This window comes from Pteropus alecto, unplaced genomic scaffold (genome assembly GCF_000325575.1).
Source record: "Pteropus alecto unplaced genomic scaffold, ASM32557v1 scaffold35, whole genome shotgun sequence".
NCBI lineage: Eukaryota > Metazoa > Chordata > Mammalia > Chiroptera > Pteropodidae > Pteropus > Pteropus alecto.
In genome coordinates, this window is record NW_006437828.1 from 6721478 (window position 1) to 6742583 (window position 21106).

At 37.0% G+C, this 21106-nt stretch overlaps 1 protein-coding gene and 1 pseudogene across 1 annotated transcript in view; both read right to left on the minus strand.

The window, feature by feature from the left end:
• The window catches only part of ELF1 (E74 like ETS transcription factor 1), a 70076-nt gene that overhangs the window by 9557 nt on the left and 39413 nt on the right, over window positions 1-21106 (minus strand). Inside the window, exons 3-8 of the mRNA XM_025048995.1 lie at window positions 14608-14788; window positions 8009-8116; window positions 7110-7277; window positions 2179-2262; window positions 1352-1544; window positions 2-82 (exon numbers count right to left, since the gene is read on the minus strand). Coding sequence (XP_024904763.1) covers window positions 2-82; window positions 1352-1544; window positions 2179-2262; window positions 7110-7277; window positions 8009-8116; window positions 14608-14788 — 815 coding nt within the window. The remainder of the gene's footprint in view (window position 1; window positions 83-1351; window positions 1545-2178; window positions 2263-7109; window positions 7278-8008; window positions 8117-14607; window positions 14789-21106) is intronic.
• On the minus strand, window positions 5826-5944 carry LOC112482273 (annotated as a pseudogene).

Consider the following 21106-nt stretch of genomic DNA (forward strand, 5'->3'; position numbering starts at 1 on the left):
GAGATCTTTCGGCATTTCCTTAAACTGGTACACCAAGCGCTGACCTTCTACTTTTGCCAGAATACCCCTCTGGTAATAGTACCTATGCAAAGCAGACAATCAATATTTTATTCAATTAAACATAAATTATAGTAATATTCACCGAAGTGAAAATGCCCTAATCTTAAAGTCTAAAGTTGGAAACAAACAAGTGATAAAAGAATTTCTAAATGAAGGGCACTTATTTTATGTAAGATAGTATAAAAACATTTTATTCTAAATATATGTAAAAAACATATTTACTCAGAGACGGAGAAAAGTCCTTATTATCAACTAAATCTAAAACCGATTTTCATTAAGGGGCTGTTGATAAAGTACACAGATTATTCCAGCCTTCACTTCTCTTCCTCCCTCTCTCTACCCTTCTAACTTGCCAGAATAATCGAATCTGGTACCAACCTCGAGAAATTATTTCCCTTTCATAGCCCCATAGAATGCTCCTGCCAGTTTAAATTTGATTCTGTAAACGTAATGCAGTTTTCTGTATAAAATTTAATGATGTACAAGTAGGAGTGATTCCAATTTTGTCAATAATTTTAATTAAGTAACCAGAAAGTGTAAGTTTAAAAATAAACTGTAACTACATATGTACTTCTAGTTTAAAAAGGTTATCCAGTTATCATGTCATTGCTATTCTAATAGATCTTTCTCAAATACATGCGTTTCTTGAAAAATAAATGACATGATCACAGAAAAACAAACTAAAAGTGAGTTTAAAATCCAGAACAATATTTGGTCATTCAACGGAAATGTCAACACTTCGGAAAGGCATATAAATACAAGTGACATTACCTATCACTACCTGTTCAATAAATAATGTTATAAAAAAAGAATAAAATTATACCCGAGTTGAAAATTTCCACAATGTCTAATATTATCCTCAAAGCATGAATTTATTCCACCATAAATATATTACATGTCATACCTGAGATTCATGTTTAAAAATGCACCCTTATTAAGCACCTGCATCACCGTTATTTGTACTATGTGCTGAATTTAAGTTTAATGGCTCAAAACATATGAACGCTGTGGTCAACATACAATATCTGACCAGAGCCTAACATTTTCTGACCCTTTTATAAATAAAATACCTGTTGTTTGCATGAACACCTTTCTTGGAAAGGCAAACAATTTCCCTGATTGAAATCAGATTTCAATTTAAATGCACACTAATTTCTATAAGTAGTGTGGTTTTAGCACTTCGATAAATAAAATTCACCGTTTTAAACTCCTTAACTTTTTAGACGTTATCTATTTTTTAGTATTTAAGAAATTATATTCTTAACACAACGCACTCTAAAACTCCACGTACCTGAGCGCTCTTCCCATGGTCTCGTAATTCATATCCGGTTTGTTTTTGTGCTTCCCCCACAACCTGGATACTGCTTTAGAATCTACCAATTTAAAAATGCCTTTTTCTCGCTGAGTCCATTTGATATACTTAGGACAAGTAGCTTTGTCCTGGAGCAGTGCCAGTAAAAACTCCCAAAGATAAATTGTGTTTCCTGAAACAAAAACAATTTTTTTTAATGGACCAAAATTTCATTTGAAACAGCATAATAAAAGACAACCGAAAGTCTTTATAAGTTCCATCTATAATTACACGAAAACGTTATACAACTCAGATAGTATTGGTAATATAATGGTCATAAGTTTTAGGGCTTAATGTAGATCTTTTTATTAGTCCCATACAACACATCTCAATAGAGCAATGTTGCCAATTAGATTTGTGATGACAGGGGAGAAAGCACTTTGAGATGATTTTTTCTGGCTCTTCAAGAACCATTACATAGAAGAAAGAATGAAAAAGACTTGTACAAAACCTTTCAAAAGTAGTTCTCTTTATATTAGAGTCAGTGGATTAGCCATAACGATTTTCTTCAAATTTAGGCGGCAGTTATTAAAATACTAGAACTCCAATACAATGTGATAAAATGTCTACACGGTAAAAACCTAACCTGGAGGAACTCTTGCAAGTGGCAATGTCATCTTATAAACATGTGGCATGTGGCAGCAGTAAAATCCATTTCAATATGTCAGGAAAGCTGGCGGTTTCTGCTTACAATATGCAGATATTTCAAAGCCATCTGAATGTTATTTGATCCGCAAGTATTATAGGAAAATTATAACAGTACTTACCTTTTCCATCTTTGCTTTTCTTTTTCACAGATATGTTTGGTGTACTGGCTGGGGAATCTGGTCGTGGTGGTTTAGTTTTTCTCCCTGAAATCAGAACAGCTCTATGTAAATATCTGCCTTCGAAGGTGTGAGAGAATGGACAATTTAGCTGTTAGGACTATTTTGTCCTTTATCCTAAATTTCAAGTGCCAAACACTTTAAACACAGATCACATACATTGGTCTCCTTTAAGTGTTATTTACTAAAAGAAAAATAACTTTGGTAAAAATTCGACATTAATGTCGGTAAGGACACAAACTCTGAAAACGATACTTTGGCTCATTCATAAAAATGAGGTTGAGTTTAAAACACCGCATCGTGTCTTTGAGGTGACAATACTCACTTTTTAAAATTCGGGGGAATAGTCTTAATGCTGGTAAAACTTGAGCTAAAAAATAAGCCATATAGGTTTGTCTAATGTTGGTTGTATAAGCTTTTTAAGTTAGGAAAGAAGTGAATTTTTAGCTTTTCTCTCTACTAAATACATCTCTGCATAGTTAGTTCTCAAATATTGGAAACTTCCCAAAACTCTAGAGATATTAAAAATAAGTGAGGCAAAATTTTGGTGAACCACATGGTCAATCTTTATTTATCGGTGGATTTTTAAACATCTCATTTTTTTATATTTCTTTCAATTCCCAGCAAACAGACTTTGTGGTTATCCATCATCCAATCTCCAAAAAGTCCATTCCGACAGTGTTAAAATACTGTGCAGACTTAGTCTGGGTCAACTAACTCTGCTAAGGCCTTGTTGTCATCTTCTTTTGCCACTTATCTAGAACCACGAATCGGTGGCAATGTTGCCTACGATTTAGGTAGAGATGATCATGCTGTGTGAACCGACTGCCATTCTGTATACGAGAAATAATGAAGAGGAAGTGTAACTGGATACTTTAGTTAGTACCGCTTCCCCCAACATTCTTGAGGTCGACTCTCTCTCTGGTCTAGATCACAAGGGTGAATTCTGCGTTAATACAGAGCAGTAATTCAGAAAAGCAGAATTCTAGAGCTAAAGTCACACGGTTAGTAACAACCCATCCCCAGACAAACTGAATAGGAATAGGGTGAATAAGAGTCAGGGAGAAGAGGGTCAAAAAGATCACTCTCTTCGGGCCTCTCAAGACTACCAGAAGTATAGATGTAAAACCTAGTCAGCCAGGTGTCCCAGCTTCCACCACTGAGGACATCTGCAGAGAACCCATTCATGGGGCAGATACTCCTGGCCCTGTTAGCATTAGAGGCCAAGAATTCATTTAGCTCCTAGCCCTATACCATATCATTTTATGCTCTCTGTTTACGCGCTTTTTCTGATAGATACCGTTTTCCTTATTCCACTGTTTCCCTCTACTAGATTTGGTCATGACAGACACTATCCGTAGCCTACCCAAAATTCATCCTCTCCAACATTTTCCTTACTATTCATGGTGGCAGGGTGCACAGCTTCATGTGAGTTATAGCTTAGTTTGGCATAGAATTTTTGATTGATGGTTATCTGCTGTCAGTACTTTGAAGATATCCAACCCTTTCAGCCTCTATCTGGAGTTTCTAAGCTGCTAATCTGATCATCGATTCTCTTCATGTAATGTAGTTTCTTCCTGGATTGTTCGTTTCCTCTTTTTTGGGGGGTTTGGGTGGGGGTCTTTGGTGTTCTGCATTTTTACTATAGTTAATCGAGGCCTGAACTTATTTTAGTTACGCTACTCAGGAGGCACCATGCTACAATTAATGTCATTCTAGAAAATCTTCGATCATTATCTTTGAATATTACCTCTTCCTTACCCTACATATTCTCTCCTCCTGGAGTTTTGATTAAAGAAGATCTTTTCATTCAATCTTCACATTTCTAACTCTTTCATCTTTTTTATTCTATATCGGATCTATACTAGAGTTCAATGATTTTTAAACAGTGACTCGTTTAACCCATATAATATGTGTTCTGTTTGGTTCTTTATCATATCAGTCTTTCACCATTAACTAGGATGTTAGTTTTCTACTTTTTAAAAACTGCTTTATGGAGGTACAATTTACAATAAACTGCATGTGTTTAAAGTTTATAATTTGTAAGCTTTGACATGTATGCACCTGTGAAACCATAACTACATTCAGAATAATAAACATATTCTTCACCCAAAAAGTACTTTGTGCCTCTTTGTAATCTTTACATCTCACTTGTCCCCACCCTGCCCAATCCACAGGTAACCAACCATTCATGTATTTCCTTCATATTCATCTAAAATTTTTTTAAATTAGATTTATTGGGGTGACACTGGTTAATAACATTATATAAGTTTCAGGTATACCATTCCATAATATAGCTGTATATTGCATTGTGCGCTCACCACCCAGTGTCTAGTCTCTATCCATCATCACGTGTTTGACCCCCTTTACCCTCTGCATCCTCTCCTTATCACCCCGCCCTTCTGGTATCCACTGTTCTGCTGCCTGTGTCCGTGAGTTTGTTTGTTCACTTGATTTGGTCCATTTGTTGCTTTCCATTTTATATCCCACATATGCGTGAAATCATATGGTTCTTTTCCTTTTCCATCTGATTTACTTCATTTATTATAATACTCTCAAATCCATCCATGTTGTCACAAATGGCAATATTTCATCATTTTTTTATGGCTGAGTAGTCCATTGTATATATATGTACAACACCTTATTTATCCAATCGTCCACTGAAGGATACTTGGATTGTTTCCACGACTTAGCTATTGTGAATAATGCTGCAATGAACATAGGGGTACACATATCTTATATTTTCAATTTTGGGGGGGTAGATATGCATTAGAGGGATTGCTGGGTAACATGGCAGCTCTATTCTTAATTTTTTGAGAAACCTCCATACTGTTTCCATAGTGGCTGTACCATTTACATTCCCACCATCAGTGTATGAGAGTCCTTTTTCTCCATAACCTCTCCAACACTTGTTATCTCTTGTCTTTTTGATGATAGCCTTTCTGACAGGTATGAGGTGATATCTCACTTTGGTTTTCATTCACATTTTCCTGATTAGTGATGCTAAGTTATCTTTTCATGTACCTGTTGGCCATTTGTATGTCTTCTTTAGAAAAATGTCTATTCAGGTCCTCTGCCCATCTTTTAATCGATTGTTTATTTATTTATTTTTTTTGCTACTGAATTGTATGAGTTCCTTATATATTCTGGCTATTAACCCGTTATCAGATACATGATTTGCAAATATTTCCTCCCATTCCATAGGCTGCCTTTTCGTTTTGTTGATTGTTTCTTTTGCTGTGCAGAAAATTTTCAGTTTAATATAGTCCTGCTTATTAATTTTTGCTTTCATTGCTTGTGCTTATTGTGTCATGTCCAAAAAATCGTTGCCAAGTCAGGTTCTGTTATTCTATCTTGACTAGAAGTGAAAGTTGCACCTGGTATTCTTAACGGTTTTATTCTATGATCATGTTTTTTTTTAATTCTTTTGCTTTAATTGCAATCATACTCATTGAAAGTTTCTACTTGATAATTCTATTACTTGAACTTCTTCTTTTTTCTTTTTTTTTTCTAAGGCGAGGCAACCCTTGGTTGACCTCACAGATTGCAAGGACTTTGTCAGCTTACAATCCCTTATTTTTTATTTTTTATGCCTACAGCACCTGGTCGTCCTAGGTGGTCTCCCATCCAAGTACTAACCAGGCCCGACCCTGCTTAGCTTCCAAGATCAGACAGGATCGGGCTTGTTCAGGGTGGCACGGCCGTAGACTTGAACTTCTGAGAGAACTATTCTGTGATATTGAAATGTGACATCACCATCAACAGGGTTTTACTCGAGGAAATCTTGGGCAGCCTGGTTTAAGTTAGATTTGCCAGAACAATTTTACAAGAATTTCTGCCTGGTGTCCCTAAGCTACTGCTAGTCTGGGGTTACTTTTATGTTAACTACTTGGCTGCAAACTTCCCAAAACAGTGACAGTTTAAAATCTAATCATAAACCTAAGTTAAGGCAAGCCTAGGATTATGAACTTTCAAAGGAAGAATTTCTCTACTCAGAGCCCCACCTGAGGAAAACACACTTCCTTGACATCTGTCTATGCCAACGAGCAAACTGTTTTCCCATGAGGGTACAGCCTTTCAAGGATCCCAATGATACGCTGAGGTCTCTGCCCCATTCCCTATCTTGCATTGAATCAAGACCTAAGTATCTGCCTCTACAAGGGCAAAAAAAAACCCCAAGCCATATCCTTCTCGGCCCTTCAGAGCTGCTACAGTGTCAGCTCATTCTTACTGTTTGTATTTTCCTCTTCATTTTTGGCTCTTAGAATTTTCCTTACTTTCACGTGAAGTTAGGTGACTGGGTGGCTGGCAGAGATACCATTAACCAAGATGTTAAACTCAAAATATTAAACAAGCTGGAGTAGAGTCAGCAGGTGATAAAATGCAAAGAGTGTCAGACTTTAAAATCTAAGTTCAGTCTGAGTTTGTGAAAAGTTAAAAATTCCCTTAACACATTCTAACATTTTCCTCTTCAATTACTTACCTGCTGATTTTCAAACCATTTTTCCCACTGGAGTCTTATACTGGAATCTATGCTGGTGGTTTTCAAACTACGTCCATGGGAGGAGGGTGGCCTGCCCTTATCCCCAAGCTCTTTCTGAGTGTGGACACAAGGGTTTAGATAAAAGATCGAGGCTTTAAAAAGTTGGAAAATACCTTTTCTGTAAGATAGACCAAATATTTTAAATGTATAAATAATCTAATTTTTTAAAAAAGGCATCTGATATGAAGAAATACCCCTTAATTTATGTTTTGTACCCTCGCTTTTTTCTTATATTAAGTTTTAATTGGTATAAAAATATCGTTTAATAAAAATTACATTTCGATTCCACATCAAGACTTGACCGTTTGTCCTAAACGACTTAACCACTTACCTTTCTTCCTCTTAGGCTGTTCCGGTGAGGAGGCTCCTGGTGAGTGTATATATGTCTCTTGAACCTGCTGAGTTTCCATCACTTCAGGAATCCCGTCTAACGTGACGGATACGTGAGTGATTGGGGCAACGACAATGTCATCTTCAGATGAACTGAAAATATTATTATCTAATGGAAATAAAATAAACTAATTATCAACTTTGCACTAGAAATCAAAATAACTTCATAAAGTAATCTCCTGTTTTTATGAAGACTGAAGTAGAAATAAAATCTTGAAATCTAGTCCCTGCTGTCTATTTCCTCTGTCCTAAGTCGGGTACCTCAAGCCAGCCCAGCCTTGACTGAACCGTTTCAATGTCCTCCTTACTCGACTCCCTGTCGCCAGCCTGTCTCGTCTCTCTTCTCCATTCTCCACAGTGCTGCCACAGTCATCTCTGAGACCTCGGTCTGACCGGACCGTATTTACTATTCTTCCTCTCTATAAAAACTTCGCACAATGAAAATTAGAAAACTTTTCAATGGATGTTTGCCTATTCACTGATGAATATCTATAGAGATCACTAAATTATAATAGTAATGTTGGCCCTAAATACCTTAATACTTTCACCAATGAGGTTAAGGGAAGAAATTCTGCATCATCTGCTATGTGGCAACTAAATTACTTTTTTGTTCCTAAAGGCCTCACTCCCCAAATTAAAAAAAAAAAAAAAAAGTCTTGTTTATCTGAACACTTTAGCAAAGGTGTCTAGACTAGTACCATACCTTAAAATGTGCTTCAGACTAAAAAAATATAAAACATATCTCTGGTCTCTTGACATTTGCCATCAAATAGAGAGAGATGGCAAGAATAACTTGTCAAAGTATATAAACAGGAACGATCAGAACACAGAAGCACTCACTTAGCCGTTTTTCGTCCAGCATAGGGCCAGGAGAATCCATATTGAGGAGTGCCTCCGCGGCCTCGATCGTTTCGATCGTTTCGTCCCCATTATGACAGGAAGCTTCAACTACAACACATTGAAAGAACAGAACGGAATTAGCCACGAGACACCTGCTGCTCGGAAACACAGAGATCCTGGTCTCCTGAACCAGGATACCTCACTTGGGTTTACACACTTACTTTGTACCAACAGATAAAAATCTATACTGAATATTACTATTAAATACTTGTCTTTCATATTTAAAAAAATCTCTTCAAGATGGGAGGTTTGTATTAAAAACCAAAATCTAAAAAAAAAAAAAAAAAAAAGTCTGCAAGATGCTGGGAGGTAGGAAGAATAAGCAAAACAGCTCACACTCTGGAGGGAAACCGCGAGTCACTTCTCCAACGATTCTTATATTTTCAAGAATAAATAAGATGGGCATTGGACTTGATTAGAAATGGTTCAGGAGTGACACGTGTGCCACTAAACCAGTCTGTCACTGGGCTCCACGCTATAAAACGACTGGCCGATACGGTGTAGCTCCCTTTTGGCTCTAACACTGATTCCAACGCTCTTAAAAGTTCATAAAAGGCATGAACATGGGTCATTGTTCATCTCTGACGCTTCTTCCATTCCTCTATAATTAGTGAATTGCCACCGTCTCCAAAAAATTTTAGTCATAGTCACTAGTGTGTACTGAAGAACACTTATTCCCCTGCTATGGGCTGTGCCTCGTCTACGTTTTTTTCTTAATGTTCTTAAAAAATATTAAAACGCAAATGAAAATTAATCCAAGTACATGCTAGATATTTGACACTTCTCGGCATCGCAGAGAGGTGTCCCAAATAGTTGCACAGTGAATTCCTGAATGGCTTTTAAGCCCTTTACCTCTAGGATCAGAACCAAGAAACTAAGCTACAAATGTACTCTTTTCGTGGATAAATTCAAGTCTCCTGAATGTGATAGTCATTATCCATAATACCTTATATTCACTTGCTGTATTTTCCCCTCAATATTTGTGATAAAATTATGTTAGTTTTAAAGTATATACTTTAAAAAATAACATGTAATATCTATATCTACATTACATAGAGATATATATAGATATCTATATAACCTCCTATTAAAAACTTAAACCTCTTATTTTAAATCTTGTAAAGTTAAGGCAAATTTAAAATTAAAATTAAAAGTATTAAAAGGGCATATTACTCCTTGTCAGGGCTTTGAAATTCTATGAATTGAGGAAAACATCCTACTAAAATTTAATTTTTAAAAAATCAGGCAAATAAGAGACAGACAACTCAACAATTAACTATCATCCTCTAAACATTATGTAACTCTAGATATCAAGTGTTATAAAATATTTTAAAGTCTGCTGGGTAGATGAAAATGATAAAATTATCATGTATGACAATTGAGTTGCCTATCAACTAAGAACAGACAACAAGGAGAAATTCAAACCACTTCTTTGTTAAGCTTTCCAAAATGAAAAGTTTCAAACGTATACAAAAGTAGAAAAAATCATATAATAAACCCCACGTATCAAGGGCCCAGATTCAAGACTTAATGTCTCAGGTTTTTTTAAAAAGTTGGTTTGTTCAAATCAGGATCCAAAGTTTGTGCATTACATTTGGTGACATGTACTGCCTCCCCCTCCCCTCCCCCTGCCCCTTTTCGTTGTTTATCATAGAAGAAATAGGGTCATCTGTCTATAGTTTCCCACATTATAGATTTTGCTGATTACCCACCATGTAATTCCTGCAAACCTATAATCACATCTAAAAGCTTGATTAGATTCACATTCCTTTTTTTTTTTTTTTTTCCTTCTAACGTAGGACATAATTCCTAAGCTGATGTCTGTTGAGCACCAACTCTGTGCCAACCATTGTTTTAGGTGCTTGAGACTCTGACATGAGTCCTCACCTATATCTGGCAAGAATGCGTCAAAGGCAATGCTGAGTGATTCTATGTGGCTCCTGAAGTAACACTATAAAGTCTCTCATAGTATTCTTTTGGTACCGTTAAGATTGAGAATCGAGTTAAAGTGCTGTCAGCCTGATCTACCCATTACAAAATTCTCTGCCAGTCTTTCATCTAACGGCTTTAGCAGTTATTAATGATAGTTGCCTAGATCCACTATTTCATGAAGGATTCCAAAATGATCATCCTAATCCTATCATTCCTCCAGCATTTATTAGCAATAATTTTCTATAAAGAACAACTTTCCTAATCAACTATCTGGTTATCCTGAGCCACGGTTCACACAATAACGACAAGTTAAATGCTTAATTCTTTTTCCATTATTTACTGTTTTTTAGAATAAATGGGCTTCCTCGTATCTTCCAAAAGTAACCATGGAGTTACTTTTTCGGTATCACTGTGAATACAGACTTTAACACATTTGATATTCTTCAATCCTTTGTGGTTGTAGTTCCTAATAATTCTCTAAATGTCCCATCTTTGGCCACTGGGAACTAAAGCTGGTTCCTGGGTCTCTTTTAGACATGATCCGAGTAATTTCTGATAGCTTCCGTGCCTTCTGGGATGATAAGATATTACAGGCTATCCTTGGACATTTCCTGCACCAAACGCAGAATTAGCAGTTTCTTCCAGGTACCCTAGTACCTTTAGTGGAAAGTCCATTTAGAGACCATAATTTGTATATTAGGAGTGCCCACTGCTGTTGGATTGTTCATTACTGCTAAGCTTTCTCGATGGCCAAAGTTAGGAAATTGATTGGTTTTCTAAAAAATATTTTGGAAAATTTTAAACGATCACATAATAATATGACTATGAATAATCATAGAATATAATGAACTAAGTATTCATCACCCATCTTCAACAATTATCAATTCGTGGATAGTCTTGGCTTATCTATATCTTTATGCATTCCTCCACCTTCGTAATAATTTGATGCAAATTCTAACCATCCTAATATTTCAGTAGTAAATATTTCACAATGTCTCTCTAAAAGATAAGGGCTATATTTTGAAAACAAACAGAATACCATTATCACACATTAAAAAACAAACAAACAAAAAACCCCACAATATTCCCTTAATGTCAAATAGCATTCAGATGTCCGATGCCTCAAATATCATAAATAGCGGTGGGGGGGACAGTTTTTTGTTTGAAGCAGAATCCAAATAAGATCCTCAAATTGCAACTGACTCACAGGTTTCTTAAGTTTCTTTTCATTTCTCCATCTGTCTGTCTGTCTGTCTCTCTTTTCTTTGCATTTAATGAAGAAATCAGACTGTTTGTCCTGTATAATTTCCCACAATCCGGATTTTGCTAATTGTATTCCCATTGTGCAATACAACACGTTTTTCTACATTTCCTCAAAATTGGCAGTCAGTTCTGGAGGCTCCATTAAATTCTGGTCAAATTTTTTGGGGAGGGCTATTTTTCATCTGTGATGATGTTTTCCTCCATTAAAAGGCTCAAGAGCCTGGTGTACTCTTTTTGTGGTAACTGTTGATGCTCAATATCTACTCCTATTAATTCGTTGGGGATTACGAAATGCAAATCTTCTATTTACCTTTCCTTTTTCATTTATTCGTTGGAACACTACTACAGAGAGAAACTTCTCATCTAATAATCTAGTTAGTCAGTGATACAGTTCATATAGAGAAGAGAGAATAAATGTTTGCTCTTAACCTTAAACTGTCAGTTTTCAAAATGGCTGTGTGTAAGTATTGTTATGCGATCATGGATTTAAACATTATAGATGCTTCGATCTATTGTGGTTACTCTTCTTATAGATGTTCCAGTTGCCCCATGTTTGGCTAGAAAATATTTTGGCTTTGTATCTTTTAAAGAAGATACATTATGAGTTCATACTACTATTTTCAACTCAAATTTAGCATTACAGAATTTATTTTTAGACTTATATAACATAAAGAATTTAGTTATAGAATTATAAAATCTACTTAACTTTTGCAATTTAACATTTGCATATCTTGTTTAACTGTAAATCTTGGCATCTTACAACACTAACTTCATTATTTAATTGATTTTACCCTACCATCCCTCACATGCACAAAGTTTTAAAACAACAATAACCATGTTATTACTAAGAATATAATTACTGAAAATTGTTTGTTTCCTTTGCAGTTTTGTTTTTTGCTTCTTAGACTACATCCCATTAGGAAATGTACAGCCTTAAAAATCACTTTAAATAATAAATAAGTCTTCTGTGCATGGTTATACCAACAGCTCAATAATAATTGGGTTCGTTTGTTTCGGTGTGCTTCAATTTCTAGAGATTTCTCGTTTTCCCTCTTCTGGATTTACTTTTGTTTTATAATTCTGTTAAACATTTACACAATTCCAAAGTAAAAACTACAAAACAAAGTACATTTAGAGAATTCTAGCGTTCATCCCTGTCCCCTCCTTCTCCCTGTAAAGAACCACTTTTATCAGTTTTGGTTTATCTATTTTTTTAAATATAAGCGAACGCACACGTATCGCTTATATTCTTTTGCCTCTATGAAGCAAAAGGTAGCAAGCATACTATTTGTGCTGTCCTGAACCTTGCTTTTAAAGTCATATACACTAGAAATTATTCCACGGCTATATATAGAAATCATGCTACTCTTTGAAATTTCAAAAACGTGAGGCCAGCTAAATGTGTTTAATATCAATGGTCAAATTTGTAAAACTGTTTATTCCATCCAGCTGCAGTGCTTAGGTCAGTTAATGCAAAATAAATTGGTGGGTCTCACATGAAACAGGAAAGAAAAGAAACAAAGAAAAGTACATCTAGCTTTTAAAAATGTAAAGAAAACGTTGGCCCTTCATTAAATGGATGACAAAAACTTCTTGTAGGCAATAATAAAACCCACAGTTTTTAATATACGTATTTTTAAACTTCGTAATAGGTTAGTCACAATCTAGGAACTAGTTAAAATCTATTATTTATACCAAGGACAGAAAACACTGATACTATAATAACTTAGGAAACAGCTCGTTAAAGACATTTGAAATGATTATGAATAACTAAAAATTATGTTTGACCTTGTAAAAACAGAAGTAAATGTGAAAGAAGAGAATCATAATAGTATTTTTTAAAGAGGAGATTTACTAATGAATACGGTCATCATGGTTACCTTCCATTTGCAGAAATCTAATTTCTACATCTCCTTTAATAATTTCACTACTCTATCCTCGAAGGCTGGCAGTGAAAGAAGACTCTCCACTTAGATAGGAGCTCATAGTCAAATTGTTTTCAAATTTTTAAATAGCACAAGCTTTTTGCCAAATAAAACCTTATGTAGACCTCTAACACATAAACAGATAAAAGTGGTATTTTATCAACATACGTTTATTTTATAAGTTCAAAATTTATATCAAACTTGATATGAGATAAATCAATGAGAAAAATGAAAGTGTTTTGCTGAACATGAAAATCTGGCGTCAGGTATTACAGATGACAGCTGCGGCCATTAACATAAGCCACGAATCCATAAATAGTTCAATCTTTTTATTACTGAAAATGTCAAACAAAATCAAAATTATGAAACGGTATAATGAATTCTCACATATCCATTCTCAGCGTCAGCCATTAAAGGCACATGGTCCCTCTGCTTTCGTCTGTCCTCCACTCACTGCCCTCGAGGTTTACTTTAAAGAAATTCAAGATACCAAGTTTCATCTCTACGTATTTTAGTATATGTATGCAAAAAAGATAAAGAATCTCACACATTGCTATTACCATACTTAAAAACATTAACAATAAATATTAACAGCAATTCACCTAAATCACCTGCAGTGCCGCCCAGGGCTCGTAAGTGCAGTTTATGAAGTGTGCCTTCCCATCTCTCTGTCTTCCCTTAGTGTGTCCAAAGCCCAGGACTCCCCCCACCCTGGCTCTAGACTAAGGAGGGGTACGAGGTCCTTTGCTTTCTCAAGACATCTCTCAAAGACAGAGAAGTTAAACAAAGGCTTCCAGATAACTGATTTTCTCAAAGGCGTCCGACACGTCTGGCCAAGACGTCCGCATGTAAATGCATAACACACAGGTGCACACACCCCGATTTCTAAAACTGATGGAAACCACCACCACTGCACCCCATGCTCATGGAGTGAACTCTTCACGTTTTAAATATCCTACTAGTCTGGCTGAACCTGAAGGAGACTTTTCTTGAAATCTCAGCACCTTATCCTACAGTTGGATCATAGCCTCCTAATTTGCTTCATGCAGCAGTAGTAAAAAAAGAAAAAAAAAAAAAGAAAGAAAAGAAAAACTTTCCTATCTTTTTTCCTATAAACAACTTCTCATTGTTCTCAGCAGTGTAGAGCGAGGCACGTAAAGAGCGCTCAGAGAAGGCGCGATGAACTGAGTTGCTTTGGTTCCTGTTAGGCGCCTGGGACTTTGTCACATTCATCTCAATAGATTAAGCAAGAAGAAAGAGGAGGTGAGAAAGAAAATGCACGTTCCTTCTCGAAGGGCTCGACCCTCTGCAGGTGACAGAGTGATTCCAAACCAAGTTAGGGACTTGGTACCGCATCACAGGGCTTACGACACTGGCGAAAACTCTGCTGAAGTAAGGCCCCGCTGGAGGCCCACTCACCGGTCAGGGTGATGTCTTCGTCGTCGTCATCTATGATTTCTTCTTCAGCGACGTCCAGGGAGCTCTCAGTGATCATGTCACTCGGCTCTTCTACACAGGCCAGCCCGGCATAACCATTGAGAATATCGGCACCAGGAACGTGCTCCACGATTACAGCCGGAAAAATAGCTGGGTCACCAAGCTGAGGGGCAAGGGGACAAAGGGTTAACGACGTCCGGCTTTTATCAGATCTAACATCAGTGTAATTCCCACATCATCAGCTGCTTGTATCGTGACAGTCCTTTTAGGCCCCAGGGAGCCTACTCACGTGTCTGCGAAAACCACATGAACTTTCATTATCAATTTTGAGTCCTAACAACCAGTTTTCACTGGAAGAGCCTATAAAAGTAAACTTTTAAACCATGTTAAATTTACTAATATCATTAATGCATAAGAAGGGACATACAACTAAATGCACAATTAAAATCTCAACAAAAGTTTGACAGAAAAATGTCTGTGAGTTTAAATGAATATTACTTTCACTTGGCATACAGGCCGTATTTAACAGCAACTTTTGACTCAAACGGGAAAATTAACTTTCGTTTTTCTATCTAGTTATAAGACCACAGAATTTTAGAACTGAACAGACCCTTGTTTAATCTATTCCAGTCGCCTCCTTTTCTAGATGAGGAAATTGACCCAGAGAAGGTTTTGAACGACCTATTCAAAGATCTGTTAATTGGTTAAAAGAATTCAGTGTTAATCAAAGTGAAAACCGAATAAAACTTTTTTTTTAACATATTAATATAACATATAAGCATAATACTATGTAATAATAATGAGGGCTATCTATAGCATTACTTTTCAAACATAGTAAAAACACTTTGACATTTATCGACTCCTTTTATATTGCTCTACCTGTCATTCTATAATGGTATTATTCATTTGCCACATTTTCATCTTAATATTTCTATTCAAATCACTATTCCCCCAAACCACTGGTATGCAATAAACAGCCTATTAATGCAAAAAGAAAAAAAAAAAAAGAAAGAAAAATCACTTAATTAGTGACAAACCTCATAAAGTTATGATCTCTATTTCTTTTTAATTTCAGACTCAAAAAGGTTGCGAGAGTAGCCCAAAGAATTCCCTACAACCTTCATCCATTTTCCTCAAATTTTAATACTTAATCATGGCTATCATTCTCTTTCTATATTATTGTTTCTATATCTATTTTTCTGATTTATTTGAAAGTGGCAGACATACTGCTCCTTTAACCCTAAGTACTAATGTGTATGTTTCCTAAAAACATGGTTATCACATATAGTACAATGATCAAAACCAGAAAAGTAACACTCATGTAACATTATTACTTAATCTACAGATCTTATGCAAATTTCTTCAATTGTCTCATTAATGTCCTTTAAAAAAATGAAAAAAAAAGTTCAGGATCAATCTAGAATCATAGGTTTCATTTAGTAAACATCATATTTCATGATAACTTTCAATCAGGAAAAATTTCCCCTTTAGAGTTCTCAGTTTTTGTCTTTAATGATCATGAGACTTGAAAAATACAGGTTGTTTTATAAAATGTCCCCCAATTTGGGTTTGTGTTATATTAACTCAAGATTAGATTCAGTTTGTATTTTTGGCAAGAATATCAAAAAAGTAATGTTGTGTCCTTCCAAATATATCATTTTCATCCCATCACTAGTGACATTAACTTAATCACTTAGTAGGAGTCATGTCCACCAGGTTTATTCACTATAAAGTTACTCTTTTCCCCTTTGTAATTAGTAAGTATCTTATAGGAAGATAGCTCAAGACCATGTAACTATCTTGTTTCTTAAACATATTCCCATAGAGTATTATCTTTTTAAATGTAAGAAAAACTTACTGCCCATATGTAATAATTTCAGGTACTCTGTTACTTTCCTTGAGTAAGTCTACCATATTAAAAATGTTATTTATGGTTTCATTATAACTAAGCGGTCTCCATCTTTTAAAATTAGTATATTTGTAGCACTGCACACTGAGATTAACTAGTACTTCTATCATAAGAATTTAGTTACCTAAATTAAATATATCACAGTTGCTAAACAGATACTTTTCGTGCTTTCATGACTGCTATGCTCTTAAATTTGGGGGTAACAACGCTAAAACATATCTAGATCGTTTGATTTCAAAATGTTTCTTCCTCTAAGTTCCTCTCTTCAAAAAAGAGGAACTTAGAAGCAAACTGGTTCTCCAAATCATGAGTTTTAAAACAGAAAGAAGATTTACACACATGAGAAAGTATCACATAAAGTGGCCAAAGCAAAGAATAATTGACGACCTGGCTTTCTCTTCTCTTTTTTGAGGTGAAAACTGCACATACAACCCAACCTCTTCCCTCTGAAGATCTCAAGTTAAGCTTCTAGTCTTTGAACAAGGCTGGGCCTAGAACTCAGTTAATTTTCACATGACTCCATTTTCTGCTGCAAAACTCTATGTAGCAGGTAAGAAGAGGGCTTACCATCTCCATCCATTGGCAGACGAGGAATTAGCTTGAGAAATTTACCCAAGGTCACTAAGTCAGAGACAGCAGCAATTCACAGGAGCCGTCCTCACCCAACTGAAACCAAAGTTCTCCTCCCTATCCAAATCTATTCGGCCCAGGAATTTTGGCTAATGAGTGTTAAGAGTGTGGATGTGACAATGGATATCTCCAAAATTTTATCTGAATCTACATAGTCTCCAAGTTTCAAACAACTACAGATACTTGTTATTACTTTCTTCTTTGTCCTATTCTACTAATCTGTAGGTAGACTGAAGGACTTGTTTATCCTCCAGAATTTATAGGTCTCAGGAGCACTCTGTCACTTGTCGCTCTAGTCAACCCTAGAGTGTCCTTCCCCAGAGGCGGCCACTGTTACCAGTTTTTGTTCCCCAACAGAGATGGTCTATGTGTAATCGACCATATTCTAATTGTTTTAAACAATTATTTTTCATTTCCAATATTTTAATAATTTAAAACTGTTTATTAAGAAAAATGTCAAACATACAAAAATGGAGAGAAAAAAAATAGTTTCCCTGGAAGCAAAAACTTTACTAAGAATGAAAAGGATCAGGGGGAGGGTGAAGTGGGTAAAGAGGAGCAAATATATGGTAGCTGAAGGAAACTGGACTTTGAGTGGTGAACACACAATAGAATATACAGATGTCAAATGATGATGTACACCTGAAAATTATATGATTGTATTAACCAGTGGTACCCCAATAAACTTACTTTAAAAATAAATAAAGAACTTTTTAAAAAAGGAATGAAAAGGGTCACATGGTTCTGTGATTTCGAAGGTAGCAACACGTGAAAAGGACCGTGAGCCAGGTGACCTAGGGCCTTTCTCGGTCCTGTCATGACTGTATTCTCCGCACTTTAAATGAAAGAAGAGCCCCAGCTGATGCCGCAAGGGCACTTCCAGGTTCTGTTTTAAGATGTATTTTAAGAGCATGAATCCTAAAGCTGTCTAAGTTTACAATACTACAATAGAAGAGATTAATGTACCTGTTGCCATCACTACTGCTATGAGCTAACATTTACTACCACTTAACACGCACCAGGCATTCTGCTCAATTGTTTTACATGGATCAACACCTCATATAATCATCAGAGAATCCTATGAGGGAGATACACTGGATTATCTATTTCATACATGGGAAAACAGGCTTGCAGGAAAGGGAAATAATTTATCACAAGACATAGAGCTAGGAAGAGGTAGCGCCCTGACTTCAAATGACTTCAGGGTCCACGTTCTTTCCCTGTACACTGCGGGGGTCAGCCGTAAACACAGTGCATGTTGTTTTGTTGACATACTTACTTCGTTCTGTTTAGAAAAGCAGAATACGTAAGTTGTGTTGAGGTGTGACTTTCAATAATACTTTTTTCAGGGCCTCTCCAATCCGAATCTATTATAAACTGTCGTGTGGGCATAGCCAGTTCCTCTTGGGCCCCTGGGACTTCCCAGGGTCACTCCCAATGTATCCATACTGTCTTCTCGTCCTAAGATACTTGCTCCTCTCATGAAAAGTATGGGCCATTCTAGTCCACTGAAATAAAGATGTATATTCGAAGTTGTTCAACTCTAATTTCTCCAGGGAACTATTAATTCATATACAAGAAACATACCAACTCTGAATCTTAGGTAATACCCCTGAATTTGTATATACAAAATAGACTTAACCCTTGAACAACACTGGTTTAAACCGCACAGGTCAACTTATATGTGGATTTTTTTTTCAATAAATATACAGTTGGTCTTCTGTATCCCCAGGTTTTATATCCACAGATTTGACAACCACAGATCGAGAGCAGTGGAAACAGTATTTTCTATCTGTGGTTGGGAATCCACTATACAGAGAGCCAGCTTAAGTTGTAACAGGATTTTTGACTCCATGGTGGTCGGTGCCCCTAACCCCTATGCTGTTCAAGGGACAACTGTACATCCAGAAAACCTCTCTCAGGTGACTGTAATGAATCTACTACCATAAAGAGAAGGAAAATACCAACTCCTGAAACTCCAGCTGCTGATCTGGGCTCATAATAAACTCCTGCCTTTTAAACTGACTGGCAACCAGCCAGTCTGAGTCGGGAACCTTGAGAACTTCATAACCACAAGCCCTAAAATTCTTTACAGAGAAATGGTTCTCAACCTCTAAAACGAAGGCATGGCAAAATTTCAAATGCTGCATTTTCCTAGATTTATATTTTAAAGATAAATAAAACACAGGGATTTATATTAATTTGCTAGAGCTGATATGGACAAGTACCACAGAGGAGGTGAGAAATCTATCATCTCACAAGTCTGGAGGCTGGAGGTCTGAAACCAAAGTGCTGGCAGGGCTGGCTCCTCCCAAGGGCTGCTGAGAGGAGGTCCGCCCCGTTCACACGGTGTTCTCCCAGTACGTATCTGTGTCCAAATTTTCTGTTTTTATATGGACACCAATCACATTGGATTTGGGGCCCACTCTACTCCAGTATAACCTCATCTGAACTAATGACAATCACAATGACTATTTCCAAATAAGATGACATTCTAAGATACTAGAGGTTATGACTTCAACATAAGATTTGGGGTGTAGTGAGGCAGGGAGAGGCAGTTCAAACCATAACAGGACTCGATTTAATTTAATTTTAAAACAAGTAACACATGATCTCACTTACATGAGGAATCTAAAGAACAAAATAAGCAAAACAGAAACAGACCCACGGGCTCAGGGAACAACAAGCCAGATGGTTGCCAGATGGGACGGGAGTTGTGGGGCAGGGTGAAAAAGGGGACGGGATTAAGAAGTACAAATTGGTATTAAGAAAGTGGGGATGTAATGTACAGCACAAGGAATATAGTCAATAATATGGTAATAACTATGTATAGTAGCAGGTGGGTACTAGACTAGTAAGGGAGAATCGCTTTGTAATTTATATAAATATCTAACCACTACGTGTACACCTGAAACTAATATAAAATAATATGGATTGTCAACTGTCATTGAAAAATCAAAAAAGTGGGGGAAAGGTGGAGGAGAAAAGAGATTCACACTTCTAGGTACAAAACCAGCCAGTCGTGGGAATGTGGTGGGCAGCACAGAGAATATAGTTAATTAGATTGTGACAGTTGCACGTTGTCAAATGGTTGCCGGACTTGTCATGGTGATCACTTCTTTACGTATATTAATGTTGAATAACTACGGTGTACACCTGAAACTAATGCAATATTAGTTTGGTCTATTTTAATAAAAATCTACTCTAAATAATTTCTATAGCTTACGGCAATAAAGATTTACATATTCTACTTTCTTACAGTTGGCCCTCCACATCTGCGGGTTCCACATTCACAGATTTAACCAACTGTGGATGGAAAACATTTTTTTTTCTAATGTTACGCTGCTGCTGACGGGTACTAATAGACTTACAATGGTTGTGACAGGGTAGGTAGGTAGGTAGGTAGGTAGCTGAGCGGGAAGGAAAGGACCGGTGAAGGGTTAATGAGGCCCTGACACCAGCTCAGCAGAACATCTACAACCAGGTGTCTGTCTGGCAGGCTTCTGGAGACTCCCTCCCTCCCCCAAGGTCAGAAACCAGATAGGCAGGCCAGAGGCTGGGCAGTGCCTGGCGCCTTCCCCACCCTCTTCCCACACCACTCCCACGGTGCCTGGGCAGTTAACTGCAGATGACCACTACGCGACCTTACTCTGGGGGAACTTGACTCGTAAAACTGAACATGAGCCGCCCCTCGAGTCCGGATGCGCAGGCGCAGGACTGCCCACTCGCGGGCGGCCACTGCGCATGCCCACTGCGCGTGGCCCGGCTGGGAGCGCGCGGGCCTGAGGGAGGCGCCCGGAACCGCGCCATTGGAGATGGGAGGCACAGAACAAAGAAGCCCCATGACCCATGTGAACCCCCACCCTCAACTTCTCAGGGCCCCCAAGCCTCCACTGCGGTGCCCGCCCGGACTTCTCCCAAGGGCACTTTGCTTAATAAGTC